Source organism: Heptranchias perlo, chromosome 10, assembly GCF_035084215.1.
Source record: "Heptranchias perlo isolate sHepPer1 chromosome 10, sHepPer1.hap1, whole genome shotgun sequence".
Lineage (NCBI taxonomy): Eukaryota > Metazoa > Chordata > Chondrichthyes > Hexanchiformes > Hexanchidae > Heptranchias > Heptranchias perlo.
The window spans coordinates 13057664-13078216 of NC_090334.1; the positions used below are offsets into that span (position 1 = coordinate 13057664).

Sequence of the window (20553 nt, forward strand, 5' to 3'; positions counted from 1 at the left end):
AAGCCATAAAGAGAATACAGCATAGATTCATCTGGATGATGCCAGGGAATTTTTTCTGAGCTGTTCCTGCTCCACTGTTGTAACTTTGCCGGAAGTAGGCAGAAACCCTGTTATGGAATGCTTTGCCATAGGGAGTAGTTGAAGCAGTGACCATTGCATCTTTTACCGGAAAAATGGATAAATATGTAAAGCAGAGGAAGATACAGGACTTTGGGGAGAGAGCAGTGGGATTAGTTTTGGATTGCTCCAGCAAAGAGCTGGCACAGACATGATGGGATGAATAGCCTCATTCTGTGTTGTGAACGCCTGGCTCCAACTCTGTAGGAGGGATGAAAAAATATCTAGGGGCAGTTACCTTTGTCTGACCTCATACCTCTAGTTGTGTCTCTCCCACCTCTAGTTGGAGCTAGTTGTAGTACATTGGTAATGGAGGCTATGGGTCATGTCAATTGCCTTCACTAAAGAGGAGAAAATAAGAAAAAGTAGAAATGGGAGAGGAGGAGGGAGAATTTAGAATAAAAGTGGGAGTTAAATCATGAGAAATGGAGTGCTGCACCTTGAATGGTCTGTTTTACGAAAAGCCATGCGGTAATACTGTCTCTGTATCTGGGCTATGCCTTTGAAAGGCCAACATTGACTACTTGCATTAACACCTGCAGCCTTGTTCTACTCTATTGTGCATGCATGATGCTTCAAGTAGCATGCATATTGTAAACAGCACTCGGCAACAACAATATAGACAACAAACACAGCACTTTTCAATAGTTCTAAGTGTTGCAAGCTTGGAAAAACAGACATTCTGATAAAAATGTGTGTAAATTCACCACATAGCATTGTACTGGAGCTCTGAGTTTTGATTCCTGGTCTGTGCTGAGTTAGCTGATCTCAGCAAGGGCAGCATTAGGGAATAATTAGCATAACTGGGAATCTGGGAGAGGAAATATCAGCCAGGATTTCATCTTCATGCTGGAAAATGTGTGTGTGGAGAACAGATAAGAACAAGGTTGGCTATAAAGGTACCCATGGTCTACTGACACAGTCTTGGCTGACACGAAAAGAATGGGCATGAAGTACCAGTGGACCTGTGGAGCCATGTCCCAACACAGAGGGCTTTCACGAGAGGAAAAAAGCGAGGAAATCCACTCCAATGAAAGACGATATATCAATAGTAACTGAGAGATAGCCTAATGTACAGGATGTCAGCTCCAGTAAACTGAGCCTGCCTGCAAAGAGCCTTGCTAATAAACCTGTCCTGAGAACATATTAAGAACTGATGATGCCTTCAATTATATGATGGGTTTTGAATTCTGGAAAAAGATTTTCATATTCTTCATATTGAGGTGAGCATTGTTCTCAGTTGTAATATCTTTACTTATTGTCCTGTTAAATTCAAGGAATATGATGAATGGCAGGAAATTAGTATTATCTGGCAACAAGTGAATACTCGCTTTATTGGAAATGTTCCTTCTGCTTTGATATTTCTGGTACACTCTGCTCAATGGGTCTTTACTTCCCTTTATTTTTATGCAGGTATAACTAATCTGACCAGGGCAAGCACTGGAAATGCTATTCACTGTTTCACATTCTTTGGCTTAGTTTTACACATTCCCACAATCATTCATGATGTTATTGAAAACCAAATAGAGATAAAAAGAAACTACTAATGTAACTTCTTTACCCAGGTAGTGGTTAAAATGTGGAACTCGCTACCACATGGAATAGCTGAAGTGAATAGCATAGGTGCCTTTAAGGGGAAGCAAGATAAGTACATGAGAGAGAAAGGAACAGAAAGTTATGTTGATAGGGTTAGATGAGGTAGGGTGGGAGGAGGCTCGTGTTGAGCATAAACACCAGCATGGACCAGTTGGGCCAAATGGCCTGTTTCTGTGCTGTAAATTCTATGTAATTCTCTGTATATGCTGGAAATCTGAAATCAAAACAGAAAAAACTAGAAATGCATAGTGGACCTATTAACATCTAAAAGCAGAAGAGAAAAGATAAGGATTTGGGTACAGACCCTTCTTTGGAATGCAAAAATAGACATACCAGCCCCATCGTAGGACTAACTAAAACAAAGATGAAAGGGGAAAACAATAGGTAAAGGTTGAGTGTTAAATATTGTAACTATTATTTGTAGTATTAGTCTACAGAGACTTATACTTACGTTGCCATGTTTTCTTTTCCATTCTGCTAAATGGGTGACATGTCAGCCTCCACCTATCCATTTTTGATTGAGACCATAGCGTTGTTGACCATCTGATATTTTGTTCTCAACCAATCTGAAGAGGTTAGAGCTAAAGTTAAGTCTCCTTGTAGCCACATTGTCAAAAACACAACTATTCATGACATTAAAACAAGGTCAAGCCTAGTCTTTTTATTGGCATTGCTAAGGGTTAAAGAGCAAATTACACCAATAAGAGGTCACTCTGAGTGATTGGAGCTCAGTGATTCAGTTGGGAAATCCGTAAAACATAATTCTTAGATGGCACAGATACCATAACATTTGTCTGTCACAATAATTAACTTAAAGGCTAGGATGGCAAACTACTCTTTTTATTCTTACCCCATTTTCCATCTCCCTGTGCCAAGCACCAATGTCTGGCCAAGAATACCTGGAAGCAATAATCAACCAGTGATTCTCCTATTAATTTCCCCTTAATCATTCTGAGGAAAAGCCTGTCTTCCACTTGGCATTTCTCAGCTGAGTCTGGGAACTTGCAAATATTATGGTGCATATCCTGAACCAACACTGTGGTACTAATCTGTTATGCCACCAACCTGCCTTCATTGTCTTAATTTTAAAAAAAATCTCTTCCAATTTTCTCTCCCCCTCTCCTGAAAATGCTGACTTGTGCTTGGATATGGTCGAATTGCGGAACACAGTCGAGGGGCTGAACGGCCTATTCCTGTTCCTATGTTCCATTGGTGGCAGTCACTCTCCAAGACCTTACCCAAGTTGTCATTGTTCACATATGGCCCTAGACAGCGAGTATCAGCAGGCTCTTTGGTCATGAAGAGTATTACAACTGAACCCATTCCTATGCCCTTCGACATCCACATATGCACACATTCTGGCAGGAATTACTGATTAAAGGTGAGGAGCAAGAACTGTCACTGATTCTCCCCACCCTAGCCCAGGGTCATTGAGGCCAAGTGTAGTGCTTCTGCTGCCACTCTGGCTGAGATCACTTAACTCAGTACTGACTAGAATCAAAGGTGGCACCTCCCTGTTCTGTTTAGCTTAGTGCCCACCTTAGGTAATGCAATTACTCACTGTCTAGTATAGTGAATATGTATCAATGTAAGAAAAGTATATGAAATAGAAATTTCCCACGCACTCAATAACAAAATGAAACAGTTGCAAATTTCATGCAGCATAGAGTTTTCCTTCTATATTATCTCAATAATATATTCCAGTCTCAACCTCTATTACCATCCTTGCAATCTATCAGCGTAACATTTCCAAAATAATATTAATGACTGATAACTATGATAGAATTCCATGCTGTCAACTTGTATCCATTTAAATTCAATTGACACCAGTTCATAATGACTAGCAAAAAGACTTTCGCTTGACCAATTTTTGCTCAGGTTCAATTTATCAAAGGACATACACATAACGCCATCTGGTCTACACTGAGTTGTCATGGCTCCAGTGCATGGTTAAAAACACGAATTGTTGACCATTGATTTTCCTGCCGGCTTTCTAGATTAACAAGATTAACAGCTTACCTTCTCTCTGGACTTATGCCAGCTTTCAGTCTGAATTGGAAATCCCCTGACCATATTCCTGAGATACTGTCATTTTCAAATTCTGTCAGGCAATGCTGCCCAGACCTAAATCACACCCTCCTGAGTAATTTGAATGTTCAGCTGTGAAAATATTAAAGTAACACCAGAATGCAATCGCCACACATAGATCAAAGCTGAATTATATTGGTTCCACTAACATCTTTTTTTTATTCGTTCATGGGATGTGGGCGTCGCTGGCGAGGCCAGCATTTATTACCCATCCCTAATTGCCCTTGAGAAGGTGGTGGTGAGCCGCCTTCTTGAACCGCTGCAGTCCGTGTGGTGAAGGTTCTCCCACAGTGCTGTTAAGTAGAGAGTTCCAGAATTTTGACCCAGCAACGATGAAGGAACGGCGATGTATTTCCAAGTCGGGATGGTGTGTGACTTGGAGGGGAACGTGCAGGTGGTGTTGTTCCCATGTACCTGCTGCTCTTGTCCTTCTAGGTGGTAGAGGTCGCGGGTTTGGGAGGTGCTGTCGAAGAAGCCTTTGCGAGTTGCTGCAGTGCATCCTGTGGATGGTACACACTACAGCCACAGTGCGCTGGTGGTGAAGGGAGTGAATGTTTAGGATGGTGGATGGGGTGCCAATCAAGCAGGGATGCTTTCTCCTGGATGGTGTCGAGCTTGTTGAGTGTTGTTGGAGCTGCACTCATCCAGGCAAGTGGAGAGTATTCCATCACACTCCTGACTTGTGCCTTGTAGATGGTGGAAAGGCTTTGGGGAGTCAGGAGGTGAGTCACTCACCACAGAATACCCAGCCTCTGACCTGCTCTTGTAGCCACAGTATTTATATGGCTGGTCCAGTTAAGTTTCTGGTCAATGGTGACCTCCAGGATGTTGATGGTGGGGGATTTGGCGATGGTAATGCTGTTGAATGTCAAGGGGAGGTGGTTAGACTCTCTCTTGTTGGAGATGATGATGTGGAGGTGCCGGTGATGGACTGGGGTTGACAATTGTAAACAATTTTACAACACCAAGTTATAGTCCAACAAATTTATTTTAAATTCCACAAGCTTTCGGAGGCTTCCTCCTTCCTCAGGCGAACGGTGTGGAAATGAAATTTTCGAATCCTTCGCATTTGAAAATCACAGAACAATGCCTGGTGATTACTGCCCGTTGCCAAGGCAATCACAGTGAGCAGACAGGGAGAGGGTTCTCTCCCTGTCGGGGAACACTTCAGCAGTCATGGACATTCAGCCACCGACCTTCGGGTAAGCATACTCCAAGGCGGCCTTCGAGACACACGACAACGCAAAATCGTCGAGCAGAAATTGATAGCCAAGTTCCGCACCCATGAGGACGGCCTCAACCGGGATCTTGGGTTCATGTCACACTACACGTAACCCCACCAGCGAACAAATGTTATCTGTTTTTAATATAACGGGTCATTGACTGTCTTCCTTCTCTCTCTCTCTCTTTTTTTTGGGGGTTTGTATATTCGGTGGCCTTTTAGGTGACACCTTTCTGTCTGCTCACTGTGATTGCCTTGGCAACGGGCAGTAATCACCAGGCATTGTTCTGTGATTTTCAAATGCGAAGGATTCGAAAATTTCATTTCCACATGGTTCACCTGAGGAAGGAGGAAGCCTCCGAAAGCTTGTGGAATTTAAAATAAATTTGTTGGACTATAACTTGGTGTTGTAAAATTGTTTACAATTGTTGGAGATGGTCATTGCTTGGCACTTGTCTGGCGCGAATGTTACTTGCCACTTATCAGTCCAAGCCTGGATGTTGTCCAGGTCTTGCTGCATGCGGGCACGGACAGCTTCATTATCTGAGGGGTTGCGAATGGAACTGAACACTGTGCAATCTATTCCAGAAGCCCATGTCTGTGTCTTTTTTGAGCTTACCAAGGTAATGGATGTCAGTGTTGGGAAGTATGATATTTTTGAAATTTTGGAACCCATGTGTCAACATTGGATGCTCTCAGAGTGCCATTAGAAAAACATCTTATGATCTCAACAGGTATTTAGCCTGCATAATGTCTTATTTAATTCTGCGCAAAATAAATATAAGCGGATGTTGTGATCCAGCAGATCAGCTGATGAATCCCCTACTGTAGCTCAAGAAGAGAGAGGGTTTCTAGGGTTTGGGTACCAATTTTTATTATTTATAGGCATCACAGCTCTGCAGTCGATCCCAATCTCATTTTAAAGAAAAATACATTTCCAACCTGGAAGAAAAGTTTCCTTCCAGTACTAATTGTAGTAACTGGAATATATGGTAATTGTAAAGGAAATCCCTGAGCAAAGTACTAACAAAATATTCATTTTTTGCAGTTATTTAGGGTTTTGCTCAGATGTCCAATAATAGATCTGAAGCACTAGTGTAACTTTCAAAGAGCTGGCACAGGCACGATGGGCTGTATCATTCCACGATTCTATGATTCTACAAAAAAATACAACAGGCTAAAGGTAAATTGTCAATAGCTATTTGACTGACAATATGAGGTTTTAACTTGATGCTAAATAGTTTGCAATGGGAGCTATTACTGCTATCACTGAAAATGACATTTAAGTATGCCTGATTATGATCTCCAAAAGCCTATTTGCCAAATGAGGATCCTACAGAAAATTTGAGCATCTCATGGCAAGGACATGCTTGTTGCAGCTGGATTGTGACTCACGAGGGATACCCACGACTTGTGACACAGGAGGCATGCCAGGAATAGAAGGAACAACCCTCACATCCTGTGTACTGACAGGGTTTCAGTTATCTTGACCTGATTTGTAACGAATGTATCAGGAGGCTCAGGCTTAGGAAACAGACAAGCACATGGATCTGTGGCCCGATAGCCTGATTCTGCGCCGTAACATTCCTTTATTCTGTGTGCAGACATGCTGTACAGTCAACATAGCTTTACTTCTGGCAACAATGGCAAGCGGAGCATTCAATTTCTTTGTAGCTGAGACATTCCAGGCACCTACAGAGAATATTTCTTGCTTGGCTGTTGTCAGGGATTCTACGACTACTATAACAACTTGCATTGACTTCAATGGAAAGGAAAATCGGGTGTGGTGTATAATGCAACTAATTCGCTATCACCCGTTTTACACCATCCCCCAAAATTAAAATGACCCCCATTGTTCCAGAAAACTGGCCCGAATACATTCTAGAAATTTGTTGCCTTTACTACTTGAGCTGTTCTGCTTCTCCCAGTCTATGTGAAAATTAAAATCTCTCATTATAACATTGTTTTTGCTACATGCTTCTCTGATCTCTGTATTTATACATCCCTCCACTACATCACTACTATCAAGATATCTCTAGATAACTCCTACCAGGGTGTTGTATCCTTTGCTGGTCCTTAACTCTACCCACAGTGTTTCCACTGCCTGATCACCCTTACTGAAATCCTTACTTTCCACTGCTGCAATTGTGTCTTTTATCAATATTACTATTCCCCATCCTTTTCCAAATTCCCTGTCCTTTCTAAAGATCCTATAGACTGGAATATTTAGCCCCCAATCATGCCCAGCTTGCAGCCAGGCCTCTGTAATGACTACTACATCATGCCCTTTAAGCTGCACTTTGTGCTTCTGACTCACTTTTGTTTTCTTTAATACTGCGTGAATTTGTGTACAGAACTCTTATCTGGTTAACTATCTCCACCCTGTCGATATGTCCTGATGGTCTTTTTCTCATACATTCAGCTGCCCCTTCTAGTTCGCTGTTAAGATCACAAAATTCAGAAAGATAAATACCGATGATAGAGACCATTCAAGCCAACTAACTCATCCTTCTATAGAAACCTGCAGTCCTTCCTATCACAGCATTTAACTGCATCTTGAATGACTTCAGAAACGTTCTTCCGCTACCCTCCCTGGAAGACTTTTCCAGTTATTAATCACTCTCTGCTTCTGCCGCATTTCGGAATTTTCAAACATTTTATCGCAGAAAGTGGGAATTGCAATGTCTTATCCATTTGAGCTCTTTAGGAACCCACATCCAGCGTCTTAGTAGCGGGTTAATTGGCAGTCCTACTGGTCAATCTCTGGTTGAGCCTTCAACTTCCTGTTTACTGCATGGCCACAAAAAGAACAAGGAAATAAATGTTCGACATCAGCTGTTAAGGTCTGTAGAGAGAGGCAGGTCAGCCTTAACAAGGGATCTGATCAGGTCCACAGCAAGCCTTGGTGTGGTTCAGTGATATGACCTTACCAAAAGAAAGTGTTACTTAGACATCGAACCGGTGCAGTCTGGTGTACTTTTCTTATTTATGAGGAGGGACTGAAGTTAATTTGAAATAAGGTGAGACTCGCTATAACTCTGTATGTTCACTTACATTCTGTAAAATAAAGCGGCTTATTAAATCGTATTTGACCTCATTGTACTAAAGTGCTAATCAGTCCACCTTCTAGAAGACTGGAGAAGTACACTTGAGGGTTCATGTGAGGATTATGATATTCAGTTCATACAACAAGGAAGTCTCATTGTTATAACCCGCCCGATTTACACTATTGCACACCTAGATATCGAGGTGCAGAAGTAACCTCCTGATCGTGAGGGGTGTGTCCGCTTATGGGAGAGACTGGTGACATGAACCCAACAGAATATCTAAAGGTGACCTGAAATTTGTAACAGTGTGAAATTGATGACTCTTCATGTGAAGAAGTGATTATAAAATCAGCTCTAAACTTGCCTTTTACCAGTTTTTACCTATGTTGCTTTGTCCTGCAATGGCGGTTAACATGAAATAGTTCTCGGGTGGAACCTTTCCTATTCAAGCAGCTTGTTTTGCTGTGAGAGTATTACAGCAAAAAAAAGGCATTTTTTAAGTTAGCCAGCATTTTTCTGAATATTATATGATTCCATCAGGGCACTGTAAACATATTGAACATTTCACACTGCAAGGTGTGCAAACTCAGGTCCAAAGCACCAAATTTTCCCCTGGTTTTCAACAAAAGATGGAACTATCAGAAATATTATTGCTGGAAGTAAAAAAAAAAATTGCTTGAAACTTAAAGTTATAGGCAACCAATCCATTTTTTGTTGAAGTACAGTGCTGCAAATACCATGTTTTGCTATTTATTCCACAGCAAATATGACCAGTTTGTTTTGTGGTTCTGAATCCAAGGCATTAATGTAAATTTGAAACAGTAGGGTTCTCAAAACCATTCCCAAAGAATTCCACTCAGCACTTGCTCTTCCCCTCTTACTTACTCCTCTAACATGTGTCCACTCTGCTTCCTACACTTCTGCCATATCCTTATCAATTCCCATCTTTACCTTGGATCCCCAAAATGTTAAGGTTAAATAGTAGCCTTTCATGCAGAATTGTACCAAATGCTTTTTGGAAGACAAGGTGTAGGGCTCTTCACAGTCCATTTGGAATGTCACATCCTCAAAAAAGTAAAGACTGGTCAAATCAGGCATGATCTTCCCTTCTGAATCTATATTCCCTATTGCTTACTAAGTTATTATTATCATACTTGTAATGCTCCTGATAATTGACCTCTATCTCATTTTCATAGAAACAGGAGTAGGCCATTCAGCCCCTTGAGCCTGCTGCGTCATTCAATTTGATCACGGCTGATCTGTACCTCAACTCCATTTACCTGCCTTTGTTCCATATCCCTGGATACCCTTACCTAATAAAAAATCGGTCGATCTCAGTCTTGAAAATTTCAAATGACCCAGCATCCACAGCCTTTTGAGGGAGAGGTTTCTAGATTTCCACCACCCTTTGTGTAAAAAAGTGCTTCTTGATTTCACTCCTAACAACAACTTGCATTTATATAGTGCCTTTAACCTAGTAAAATACTCTAACCCGCTTAACTCTAATTTTAAAATTATGCTGTCTTGTTCTGGTATCCCCCACCAAATGTTTATTTATATCCAAGTAGTTAATTGTACTTGGAGTGTTGCTATAGAGGGCAGGTGGCTTATGCCTTCGGTGAATACTTGGAGAAAGTAATAATTTAGTATAAAAAATTACGCTCATCCAGTTTCAACTCTGCTAGCATCTTATAGAATGTTCATCTTCTCTTTGTCTACCCTCTTACAGTTAAAGATAATATTGAAATAATTTCTTAATTATGTTTTATATCTATGCTCCTTTCCAAGTCTCTCTTTGTCCCTTTGACTGATCTTTGAAACTGTATTTGCATGTTCCTATATTCATCTCAGTGGACCATCTCACTTTTCTCCCTGCATGATTTTAGAATTTTTTCCCTCTTCTTATTTTGCTTGATTTATTTGTTAATCCTTTATCGGTCAAGTCACATTTGTACTGTACATCCAGTATTTCATGAGCAAAAATTTGCTCCAACTAAATATTGGGAAGACCGAAGCCATTGTCTTCGGTCCCCACCACAAGCTCTGTTCCCTAGCCACCGACTCCATCCCTCTCCCTGGCCACTGTCTGAGGCTGAACCAGACCGTTCACGACATTGGTGTTCTATGTGACCCTGAGATGAGCTTCCGACCACATACCGCTCCATCACCAAGACCGCCTACTTCCACCTCCATTACATCGCCCATCTCAGACCCTGCCTCAGCTTATCTTCTACTGAAACCCTCATCCATGCCTTTTTTACCTCTAGACTTGACTATTCCAATGCTCTCCTGGCTGGCCTCCCATCTTCCACCCTCCTTAAACTTGAGCTCATCCAAAACTCTGCTGTACGTATCCTAAATCGCACCAAGTCCCATTCACCTATCATCCCTGTGCTTGCTGACCTACCTTGGCTGCGGTTAGGAAAAGCCTCGATTTTAAAATTCGCATCCTTGTTTTCAAATCCCTCCATGGCCTCGCCCGTCCCTATTTCTGTAATCTCCTCCAGTCCTACAACATTCCAAGATCTCTTCGCTCCTCCAAATCGCCTCTTCCATTTCCCCAATTTTAATCACTCCACCATTGGCAGCCGTACCTTCTGCTACCTAAGCCCAAAACTCTGGAATTCCTCCCCTAAACCTCTCTGCCTCTCTCTCCTCCTTTAAAACGCTCCTTTAAACCTACCTCTTTGACCAAGCTTTTGGTCACCTGTCCTAATATCTCCCTATGTGGCTCGGTGTCAAATTTTGTTTGACAAATCTTGGTACATTTTATTATATTAAAGGCGCTTTATACATACAAGTTGTTGTTTAGTGCTGATTAAACTAGGTAATTTTTCCTGCATGCTCAGTATTATACCTTCAAGTGTCTTCCAATTTTTCCTTTACAGAAATGTTGTCAAACAGTCCCACGCACCAACCAATTTTTGCTTAACTCTTCCCTCATTTCCTAGAAGCTAACCTGTTTCAGATTATAAATCTGACTCTTGGTATTTCTGAATCCCAGGTCATGTCGAAACCAATTATCTGGTTCACTTACAATCACTAAATCAGGAGGCTTCTTTGACACAGTTAAGTTCTGAAAAAAAACTTGCACTTACATAGCACTTTACAGCCAATGAAGTACTTTTGAAGCGTAGTCACTATTGTAGTGTAGCAAACGAGGCAGCCAATTTGAACACTGCAAGCTTCCACAAATGTAAATGTTATAATGACCAGATGATCTGCTTTTTTTAATATGTTGGTTGAGGGATAAATATTGGCCAGGACACCAGGGCTAACTCCCCTGTTCTTCTTCGAATAGTGCCACAAGGCCTTTTAAGTCCACCTGAGAGGGCAGACGGGTCCTCAGTTTAACGTCTCTTCTGAAAGGCAGCACCTCTGACAGTGCAGCACTCCCTCAGTACTGCACCGGGAGTGTCAGCCTGGATTATGTGCTGGTCTGTGAGAGGGACTTGAACCCACAACCTTCTGACTCATAGTTGTAAACAATTTTACAACACCAAGTTATAGTCCAACAATTTTATTTGAAATTCACAAGCTTTCGGAGGCTTCCTCCTTCCTCAGGTGAATGTTGTGGAAAATAACATTCTGACTCATAAGCAGAGTGCTACCCACTGAGCCAGGGCTATGGACTCCCACTAAAGAGGGCAAGGGGGGGCGGGGGGCAGATGAAATGTTGGGGGAAGCTGGAGGACAACTGGAATAGAGTGGAGGGGGGACATTGTGCACAGACTGGGAAGAGATGGCCCGAGTCCAGGGCGGGTTTGAACAAAGAAATACGGTTGAGCTCGAGGCATGCGGTGACGTCAACTCCAGCTGTGGCTGCGTGCGCGTGGGGCGCTGGTGTCGGGCAGTTGCTGGAGCGCGCAGCCAGTGACGCGTTTCCGGTGGGTTGTCCAGCGCTGCAGTGAAGCAGCTGGAGCGGCCGGTGCATGCGGGAGGAGAGGGCGGGAGAAGAAGGCGCTCAGATAGCTGCACTCTCACAGTATGTGCACTGGCTACTGACACATTCAGCATGGCCGAGAAAGGGAGACTCAGCTTCACCGGCTCGTCCGGCCTCAACAAGCCCGTCCCTATGAACCTCTTCGCTACCTGGGAGATAGACGGCTCTTCGCCCAGCTGCATACCCAGGTACAAGGGCAAGCGCTGCGGGGCAAGGCTGGTATAGGGGGTGTGGGGTTAAGGCTGGTTATAGGAGGTGTGGGGTTAAGGCTGGTATAGGGGGTGTGGGGTAAAGGCTGGTTATAGGAGGTGTGGGCTTAAGGCTGGTATAGGGGGTGTGGGGTTAAGGCTGGTACAGGGGGTGTGGGGTTAAGGCTGGTACAGGGGGTGTGGGGTTAAGGCTGGTACAGGGGGTGTGGGGTTAAGGCTGGTACAGGGGGTGTGGGGTTAAGGCTGGTACAGGGGGTGTGGGGTTAAGGCTGGTACAGGGGGTGTGGGGTTAAGGCTGGTACAGGGGGTGTGGGGTTAAGGCTGGTACAGGGGGTGTGGGGTTAAGGCTGGTACAGGGGGTGTGGGGTTAAGGCTGGTACAGGGGGTGTGGGGTTAAGGCTGGTACAGGGGGTGTGGGGTTAAGGCTGGTACTGGGCTGGAGAAGGGCTGGCATGGGTGCAGGAGTAAGGTTGGGAGGAGGCAGTGAAAGTGGCACTGGTTGGGAGCAGGGCTGGCATGGATGTAGGAGTAAGGCTGGAAGGGAGGAATGAGTGACATGGGTTGGTAACAGGGGTACAAGGAATGGCTGATAGAGGGGGTAAGCAAGGTTAGCATGGGGTTTGGGATGAAGGGGGTAAGGCTGATATAAGTGGGGGTGGGGGTAAAGCTGGTATAAGTGGTGGTGGGGGTAAGGCTGGTATAAGCAGGGGTGGGGGTAAGGCTGGTATAAGTGGGGTTTGGTGAGCTGCCAAAGGGCAAGGGTTGCAGATCAGGTTCAGAGTGGTGCAACAGACAGAAGTGGCAAAGATGGGCAAGGAGAGAGACAGTGCCTGCAAGGCTGGAAGTGTCATATTGGTGATTATCTGTGTGCATTCTTACTCAAGCCCCATCCAAACACTGTTTAAAAACTTGACTGTCTTGTCACAACTGTGGATCCAATAGTCCTTTCTCAGAAGCTTGCTCTCCAGCTGAAGCCTGTTGAATTATGGCAGCACAGATTTAAATGAATGTTTGGGACTAGGCAGTGGATAGGAATGTCCACAGCTTGGTGCTGCTAAGTTTAAAAATAATCAGAGTGGTGAAGAAGGAGCTCAGTGTACAGTGTCCAGCTGATCACTGCAGTTGTGTAGCTGTGTATTAATTATGTAGAAGATCAATCTTTAAAAGACATGGAGCGTAACTGCAGTCAAAACCATTTTGCTGCAAGGTGTTTTGTTGAATGAACCTGGCTTCAGTTTTTTACTGGTATTTTGGACTAAAATGTTTTTTTGTGAAATTTTGCATTGTTTATAATATGTAATTTTGCATAACGATATTAGAGATCTGTTACCTTCAACGGTCTAATCATTTTGCTGCAATTGGTTGCTGATTTGCGATAAAGCTCTTTTGGCATATTAGTTACTAGTATAGGGAGCAAAATCACAACCCATGTACAATCAGAGCAGGCAGTGCTGAAGGGACAGTATGTGACCAATCTGTGCTAAGAGGTTGCATTGAATGCTTAGGCATTTCCTCCTCCCTCTTATAAATTTAGAAGCGATTGAGTAACATCTATACCAGACAGCTAGGTGATTGACAGCCAAGCTTGGCAAAGGGCACTATAATGAACCTCAGCATATATAATCATGAAGTGCTCGATAACTGTATTTAACTACAACGTCTTTGTGCATTTGATGCCCATGCCAGCTAAAATTTATGTCAAAACAGAATTCCATATTTACACTGGGGTGTCACTAATGTCAGATGCATTGTCTGAAAAAACTATGTAAGTTGTCATAATACACACAGTAACATACACTGTACAATACATGCAGTATGGGAGATGGTAGTAGGAGTGACAGCCTATAACGGCACATGTTTTTGTTATGGAGAGAGAGAAACCCAAATGCTATGAAGCCATGTTCAGTACCATAGAATGTACTGTAAAGACTAGATTTTTATAGCTTGCTGTGATTTGAAAAATCTGCTGACTGGATGAAAAGCCATGGTGTTTTTTGCTTGATAATCTTCTCTGCCAATTGTCTCCTCTCCTTTCCTGAAGATGTTGATTTCTTGCTGGGGTATGGTTCCACGTCCATTGGTTGCTCTCTGATACCTTACTGAAGTGGATCTGTGACAGTGAGCGTCAGGGGCATTGCAGCCAAATCCGATCCTGATGTTCCCATCTGTGGGAGATCATAACCACACTGAATTATTTTACATCATATGAAAATGACAGGCAGGAAAAGACCAGCTGGTTCATCAAACCTGCCCCACACTCATGATTACCCGGAGCATCTTGTCTAGACACTTTCTACTCCCTGCAGCCATGTAATCTCCCAGGAGAGGCAAAAAAAAAGAAAAAACCCAGTAACAATAAGGGGGGGAAAAACTCTGGAAAGTTCCTCTCTGATCCCATCAGGCGATCGAAACCAGTCCAGCAAATCACGTCATCCTCCCCGGCTGCCCTTTCCTAGCTTTTAAAAAAAAATTCATTCATGGGATGTGGGCATCGCTGGCAAGGCCAACATTTATTGCCCATCCCTAATGCCCTTGAGAAGGTGGTGGTGAGCTGCCTTCTTGAACCGCTGCAGTCCGTGTGGTGAAGGTTCTCCCATAATGCTGTTAGGTAGGGAGTTCCAGGATTTTGACCCAGCGACGATGAAGGAACGGTGATATATTTCCAAGTCGGGATGGTGTGTGACTTGGAGGGGAATGTGCAGGTGGTGTTGTTCCCATGTGCCTACTGCCCTTCTCCTTTCCTAGACTAGGCATGCTGAAGCTAATTGAAGCCTAATCTCCTTTCCCATTGAGACCAGCTGACTTGGAACAGATTGGGACTCAAACCTGTAACCTTCCGGGCCTTTTTGGCTCAGTTACTCGCTGCATAACTTTTCTGAGCCGTCAGGAATTTGGTAGCGTTTGGAAACTAATGTCAGCAAAAGGTGCACAGTCTGACTGCAGCGATTAGTGAGAAATTCCTCATTCTTACTGTTTTGACATGCACCGAACATTAAGAAAATGGTTTAGTCTAGAGTAAATGCGGCTTGGCTTAGAAATATCTGTTGCTTTGCTGCTGTGTAATTTTGTGTTTCTTTGGAGAAGGGATAAATTTTGATTACAACTGACCTTTTGCCAACTTTGGTTTTTTTTAAATCACTTTTGCAGTTAAACCAGGAAAACTTAATTTCTGCTTTTTAGTAATATACAGAACTGTATTTGCCACTCTCACTGTTCCAGCAGTTTTTCAGTTACAAAATAATCACATTTTTATAGTCATGGTTTCACACTATTTTGGGGAAAAAGTGTTTTTAATTAAAAGTCAGGATATTCAGCAATATGTCATGTTAAAGAGAGAAAGAACTTGCATTTATATCATGCCTTTCACATGCTCAGAATATCACAAGGAATTGAAGTGTAGCCACTGTTTATTTTTGTAGGCAAACTCTAGCCAGTTTGTGCACAGTAATTACGTAGAAGTACATAGAACGCACAGAACAGAAACAGGCCATTCGGCCCAACAGATCCATGCTGGTGTTTATGTTCCACATGAGCCTCCTCTCTCCGTACTTCATCTAACCCTATCAGCATATCCTTCTATTCCTTTTTCCCTCATGTTTATCTAGCTTCCCCTTAAATAATCTGACAAACACTTAATCTGTTTTAGTGGTGTTGGTTGAAGGATGAATGTTGGCCAGGACACCAGGAGAACTCCCTGGTCTTTAACCACCTGAACAGGCAGAAGGGGCTTTGTTCTAATGTCTCATCCCAACGACGGTACCTCCGACAATGCAGCACTCCCTCAGTACTGCAGTGGAGTGTCAACCTAGAATATTCGCTCAAATCCTGGATCAAGACTTGAACTTGAGAGGGCTATCACTTAGCCAAGGTGTCACACAGTGTATATCCCAGTAATGTGTCCAGTTTAAACCAGACTGACACTAGCAATTGCACATGTGCTGATGTGGCTATATTAATTGGAATCTGCTTGTGTTTAAATGCTGACTTGTAAATAAATGTTGATCTTCACTGCTGAATAACAATTTTTTTAATGCAATAGAGAAAAGAATCTAAGAAGAAATTGCAATGCTACATTCTCCCGCTGGTTCATAGGGTAAACTTATGGAGTGGTGTGGATTGAGTTCCACAGACAAAGAAAATTGCAGCTTCAATTCATGGTTTGCGCTAGGTTAGTCAATCTCAACCAGAGTGACAATAAGGCATATCAGTTGGCTGTGGCAAGCTGATGGGGGTAGGGAGGCGGAAAGTTAGATTGGGTCCCTGCTCTTGAGGTGTGTGTGTGTGTGTCGAAAACCAAGTCAATACTCTCTGTCTAGGCTCATGCAAGAAGAATAGCCCCTTGAGTGAGCTAACAGAGGACTGCTGTCCTCCAGCATGAGTTCCTGCGAGGAACATAAGAGGTGAAGAACAGAGGGAAAATTGGAAAATACTGGGGTCTGCACTGAGTTGCAGATGTTCTTGAGTTTCATTTTAAATGTGACTGATTGCTGTTTGGACACTAGCGTTGAATCTGATCAGCCTCTGCAAATTGGAGCTTTTCGACTTTTAAATTATGCATACCTTTTATGTAATATTTTGGGAGGAGACTATAGTCTGTAACTCTGTGGGTTGTTGGTTACAATGTAGAGTTATACATTCAAAGCCAGTGAATACTTAACTGTATTCCTGGAATAAATGCTTTGCATATTATTCCTTTGTGCACTTGTTTTTGTGTAGGATCATTGCAATCCTCTGAGGGTTAGGTGAGAGAAGCAGTGCCAACAAGAAACATGACCTTTAAACTCATCTCACAAAGAACTGTTTGTTTCATAATTTACTGTAATAACATTTGCAACATTTATATACTCCATAATATTTACTCATTGCAGTTCCCGAGCAAGGCTTTGTGTTATGGTCAGTAAGTTGTGATCACTGTCGCTGTATTTTTGACTCACTAGAAACATTGCCGGGATAATTGGAGCTTTTAAGACTGACAGCGATAGATTTTTGATAGGAAAGGGTATCAAGGAATATGGAGCAAAGGCGGTTAAATGGAGTTGAGGTACAGATCAGCCATGATCTAATTGAATGGCAGAGCAGGCTCAAGGGGCTGAATGGCCTCCTTCTGTTCCTAAAATGCTAACATGTTCTGGTGAAGAAGTTATCTCCTCAGTCAGCAATTGTCATTTAGATGGGGATGTCTAAATTACGGCTTGTGAGCTACATTGTGCCCCCGTGCCCTGGCAATTGGTCATTAAACACTGGCAACTGGTCTTTAAAGCACAGGCAGCTCCAACTGTTTTGCCCTTTATAGTTGTTGTTTGCTAGTTTGTCCTGTTTGAATTTTGTGGCCCTGGAAGTTTAAAAAGGGCTGTTGTTAGTGCTGGTGCCTCATTAGTGGTTAAATCCTGAATGATCTGTTGTGTTCCCTAGTTTCAGATATATGTTAATTAGTGGGAAGATGGCCTCCAGGGTTTCAGGGTATACATCATATGGCCGAGATGACACAAAGCTTTGACAACCACGATTTTAGATAATTGTATTTTGTTTTTTTCAAAGACACCTGCACTTAGCTAACCAAAGAATTGTTTTTGATTACCAAGGATTTGTACCACAGCATTTTACAACAGGACGTCCTATTTTCTTGGATGCTGGTTGTTTTACTTCAAACTATTTGGGCTGGTTGCATAATCCAACAACCACAGTTTGTCAAGAGAGGGTTTTATTCCCATGAACAATATCAAGCAGTATCTTGATAACTCTGCCACTAAAAAAAGCATTTATGTATTATCTGTTCGTGACCTTAGGACATACCAAAATGCTTCATGACCAAAGAAGTAGTTTTGAACTGTAGATACTGCTGTAATGTAGGGAAAGGCAGCAGCCAATTTGCACACAGCAAGTACCCACCAACAGCAATAAGATTAATGAGCAGATAATCTGATCTATAATCTATTATAGTGATGTTGGATAAGGGAAAAGTATTGTCAAGGACACCAGGAGAACTCCCCTACTTTTCTTCGAATTGTGCCGTGGGAGCTTTTATGTCCACCTGAGAGGGAAGACGGTGCATCCAACAGTGCAGTATTCCTTCAGTACTGCGCTGGAGTGTCAGCCTAGACAGCTCAAGTCTCTGGAGTGGGGCTTGAGCCCATGACCCTCTGACACGGAGGTGAGAGTGCTATTACTGAGTCGAGGCCGGTTGAACATTGTGGATATACATCAGGGACCTGTTAGATATAATATCCAGTGGGTGGACCTCACTGAATTATGCTCAGATGCTAGATAAAGCACTGAGAGTCCATAATATCTTATTTTTATAAATGTTGCTTCCTGTTTTTTTATTTCTCTCCATCCCCTTTTCTCTTCTTTCTCCCAAAGATGCTGAAATCAATGGAAATTGGGCGACTTCTACAACGGGTGGCCATCAGCAAACGCCAGTTTAACGCCAGGGTGACAAGCGGAAAATCTGCCCCATTGTCCCTTATTTGTGAGACTGGATGGTCATCACAAGAGGGAAAAGTCTCATTTTGTAAAGCAGTGACTCCAGACTGACACTCCAGTGCAGGACTGAGGGAGTGCTGCACTGTCGGAGTTGCTGTCGTTTGGATGAGATGTTAAACCGGGTCCCTGTCTGCCCTCTCGGGTGGATGTAAAAGGTCGCAAAGCACTATTCGAAAAAGAGTAGAGGGTTTCTCCCCGATGTCCTGGCCAACATTTATCCCTCAACCAACATTACTAAAACAGATCATCTGGTCGTTTATCACGTTGCTGTTTGTGGGCCCTTGCTGTGCGCAATTTGGCTGCCACGTGTCCACATTATAATAATGACGATACTTCAAAAGTATTTCATTGGCTGTGAAGGGCTTTGGGAAGCCCTGAGGTCACAAAAGATGCTATATGAATGCAAGTCTTTCTTTTTCCTGGTCAAAGCTGAACAACATTTTCTCTGATTGTTTATTTATTATTTCCTTGTTTATTTTGTGTTTCTCTTCTACCTAATGGGTGGAGGATATTACATATTGCAAGTTTTTAGAAACTATTAATACTTATTTATATAACATGATAGGGGGAGATTGCTTATCTCTCAGATTGTTGTTCTAACATATGGTAAACCAATAACCAAAGTAAAAACTTCAGGCATAAGGTATGTTAAAGCTTTTGCATAGTTGGATGCAACTTTAGTCAGAAGGGAAAAACTGGTGGTAAGCAAGGGATTAAAATTGTAACGGGGAGTATGGGATTTAAAGTAAAAATGAGAACAGAAAATGTTGGGACCAGCCAGCTTCTGAAAGAAAAAGATCGGTTACTGTTTCAAGCCTGATCCTTTTCTCACCTGGTAAAATGAGTTGTTGCCTAGAACTTGGGGTCTTTGAATTGAATATTTAATTGCCTAACCTAAACCAAACAAAGCCTTGGTGCCTCAAACCTTTATTACATGGAGAATTGTAAACAATTTTACAACGCCAAGTTATAGTCCAATGATTTTATTTGAAATTTACAAGCTTTCAGAGGCTTCCTCCTTCCTCAGGTAAATGTCAGGAACTCCTCGAAGCCTACGCATTTATAAATCACAGAACAATACATGGTGATTACAGATAGTCTTTGCAACTGCCCGTTGCCAAGGCAATCACCGTGTTCAGACAGAGAGGTGTTACCGACAGAGCCCCCGAATATACAGTCTACAAAAAAAAACAGAAAAAAAAGAGAGAGAGACAGAAACATCCGAAAGGCAGAGAAAGCCAGCAAATGACCCGTTATATTAAAAACAGATAGCTTTTGTTCGCTGGTGGGCTTACGTGTAGCGTGACATGAACCCAAGATCCCGGTTGAGGCCGTCCTCATGGGTGCGGAATTTGGCTATCAATTTCTGCTCGACGATTTTGCGTTGTCGTGTGTCTCGAAGGCCGCCTTGGAGTACGCTTACCTGAAGGTCGGTGGCTGAATGTCCCTGACTGCCGAAGTGTTCCCCGACTGGGAGGGAACCCTCCTGTCTGGCGATTGTTGCGCGGTGTCCGTTCATCCGTTGTCGCAGCGTCTGCATGGTCTCGCCAATGTACCATGCTCTGGGGCTTCCTTTCCTGCAACGTATGAGGTAGACAACGTTGGCCGAGTCACAGGAGTATGAACCATGCACCTGGTGGGTGGTGTCCTCTCGTGTGATGGTGGTATCTGTGTCGATGATCTGGCATGTCTTGCAGAGGTTACCGTGGCAGGGTTGTGTGGTGTCGTGGACGCTGTTCTCCTGAAAGCTGGGTAATTTGCTGCGAACGATAGTCTGTTTGAGGTTGGGTGGCTGTTTAAAGGCGAGTAGTGGAGGTGTGGGGATGGCCATAGCGAGGTGTTCATCGT

The 20553-nt window shown here is 43.0% G+C and overlaps 1 protein-coding gene across 4 annotated transcripts in view; it reads left to right on the forward strand.

Moving 5' to 3' along the window:
* Positions 1-11996: 11996 nt before the first annotated feature.
* The window catches only part of pacs2 (phosphofurin acidic cluster sorting protein 2), a 255496-nt gene continuing 246939 nt past the window's right edge, over positions 11997-20553 (forward strand). For all 4 annotated transcript variants that reach the window (XM_067991238.1, XM_067991241.1, XM_067991239.1 and 1 more), the window contains exon 1: positions 11997-12201. In XM_067991238.1, the coding sequence (XP_067847339.1) occupies positions 12086-12201 (116 nt within the window). In that variant the 5' untranslated portion in view covers positions 11997-12085. The remainder of the gene's footprint in view (positions 12202-20553) is intronic.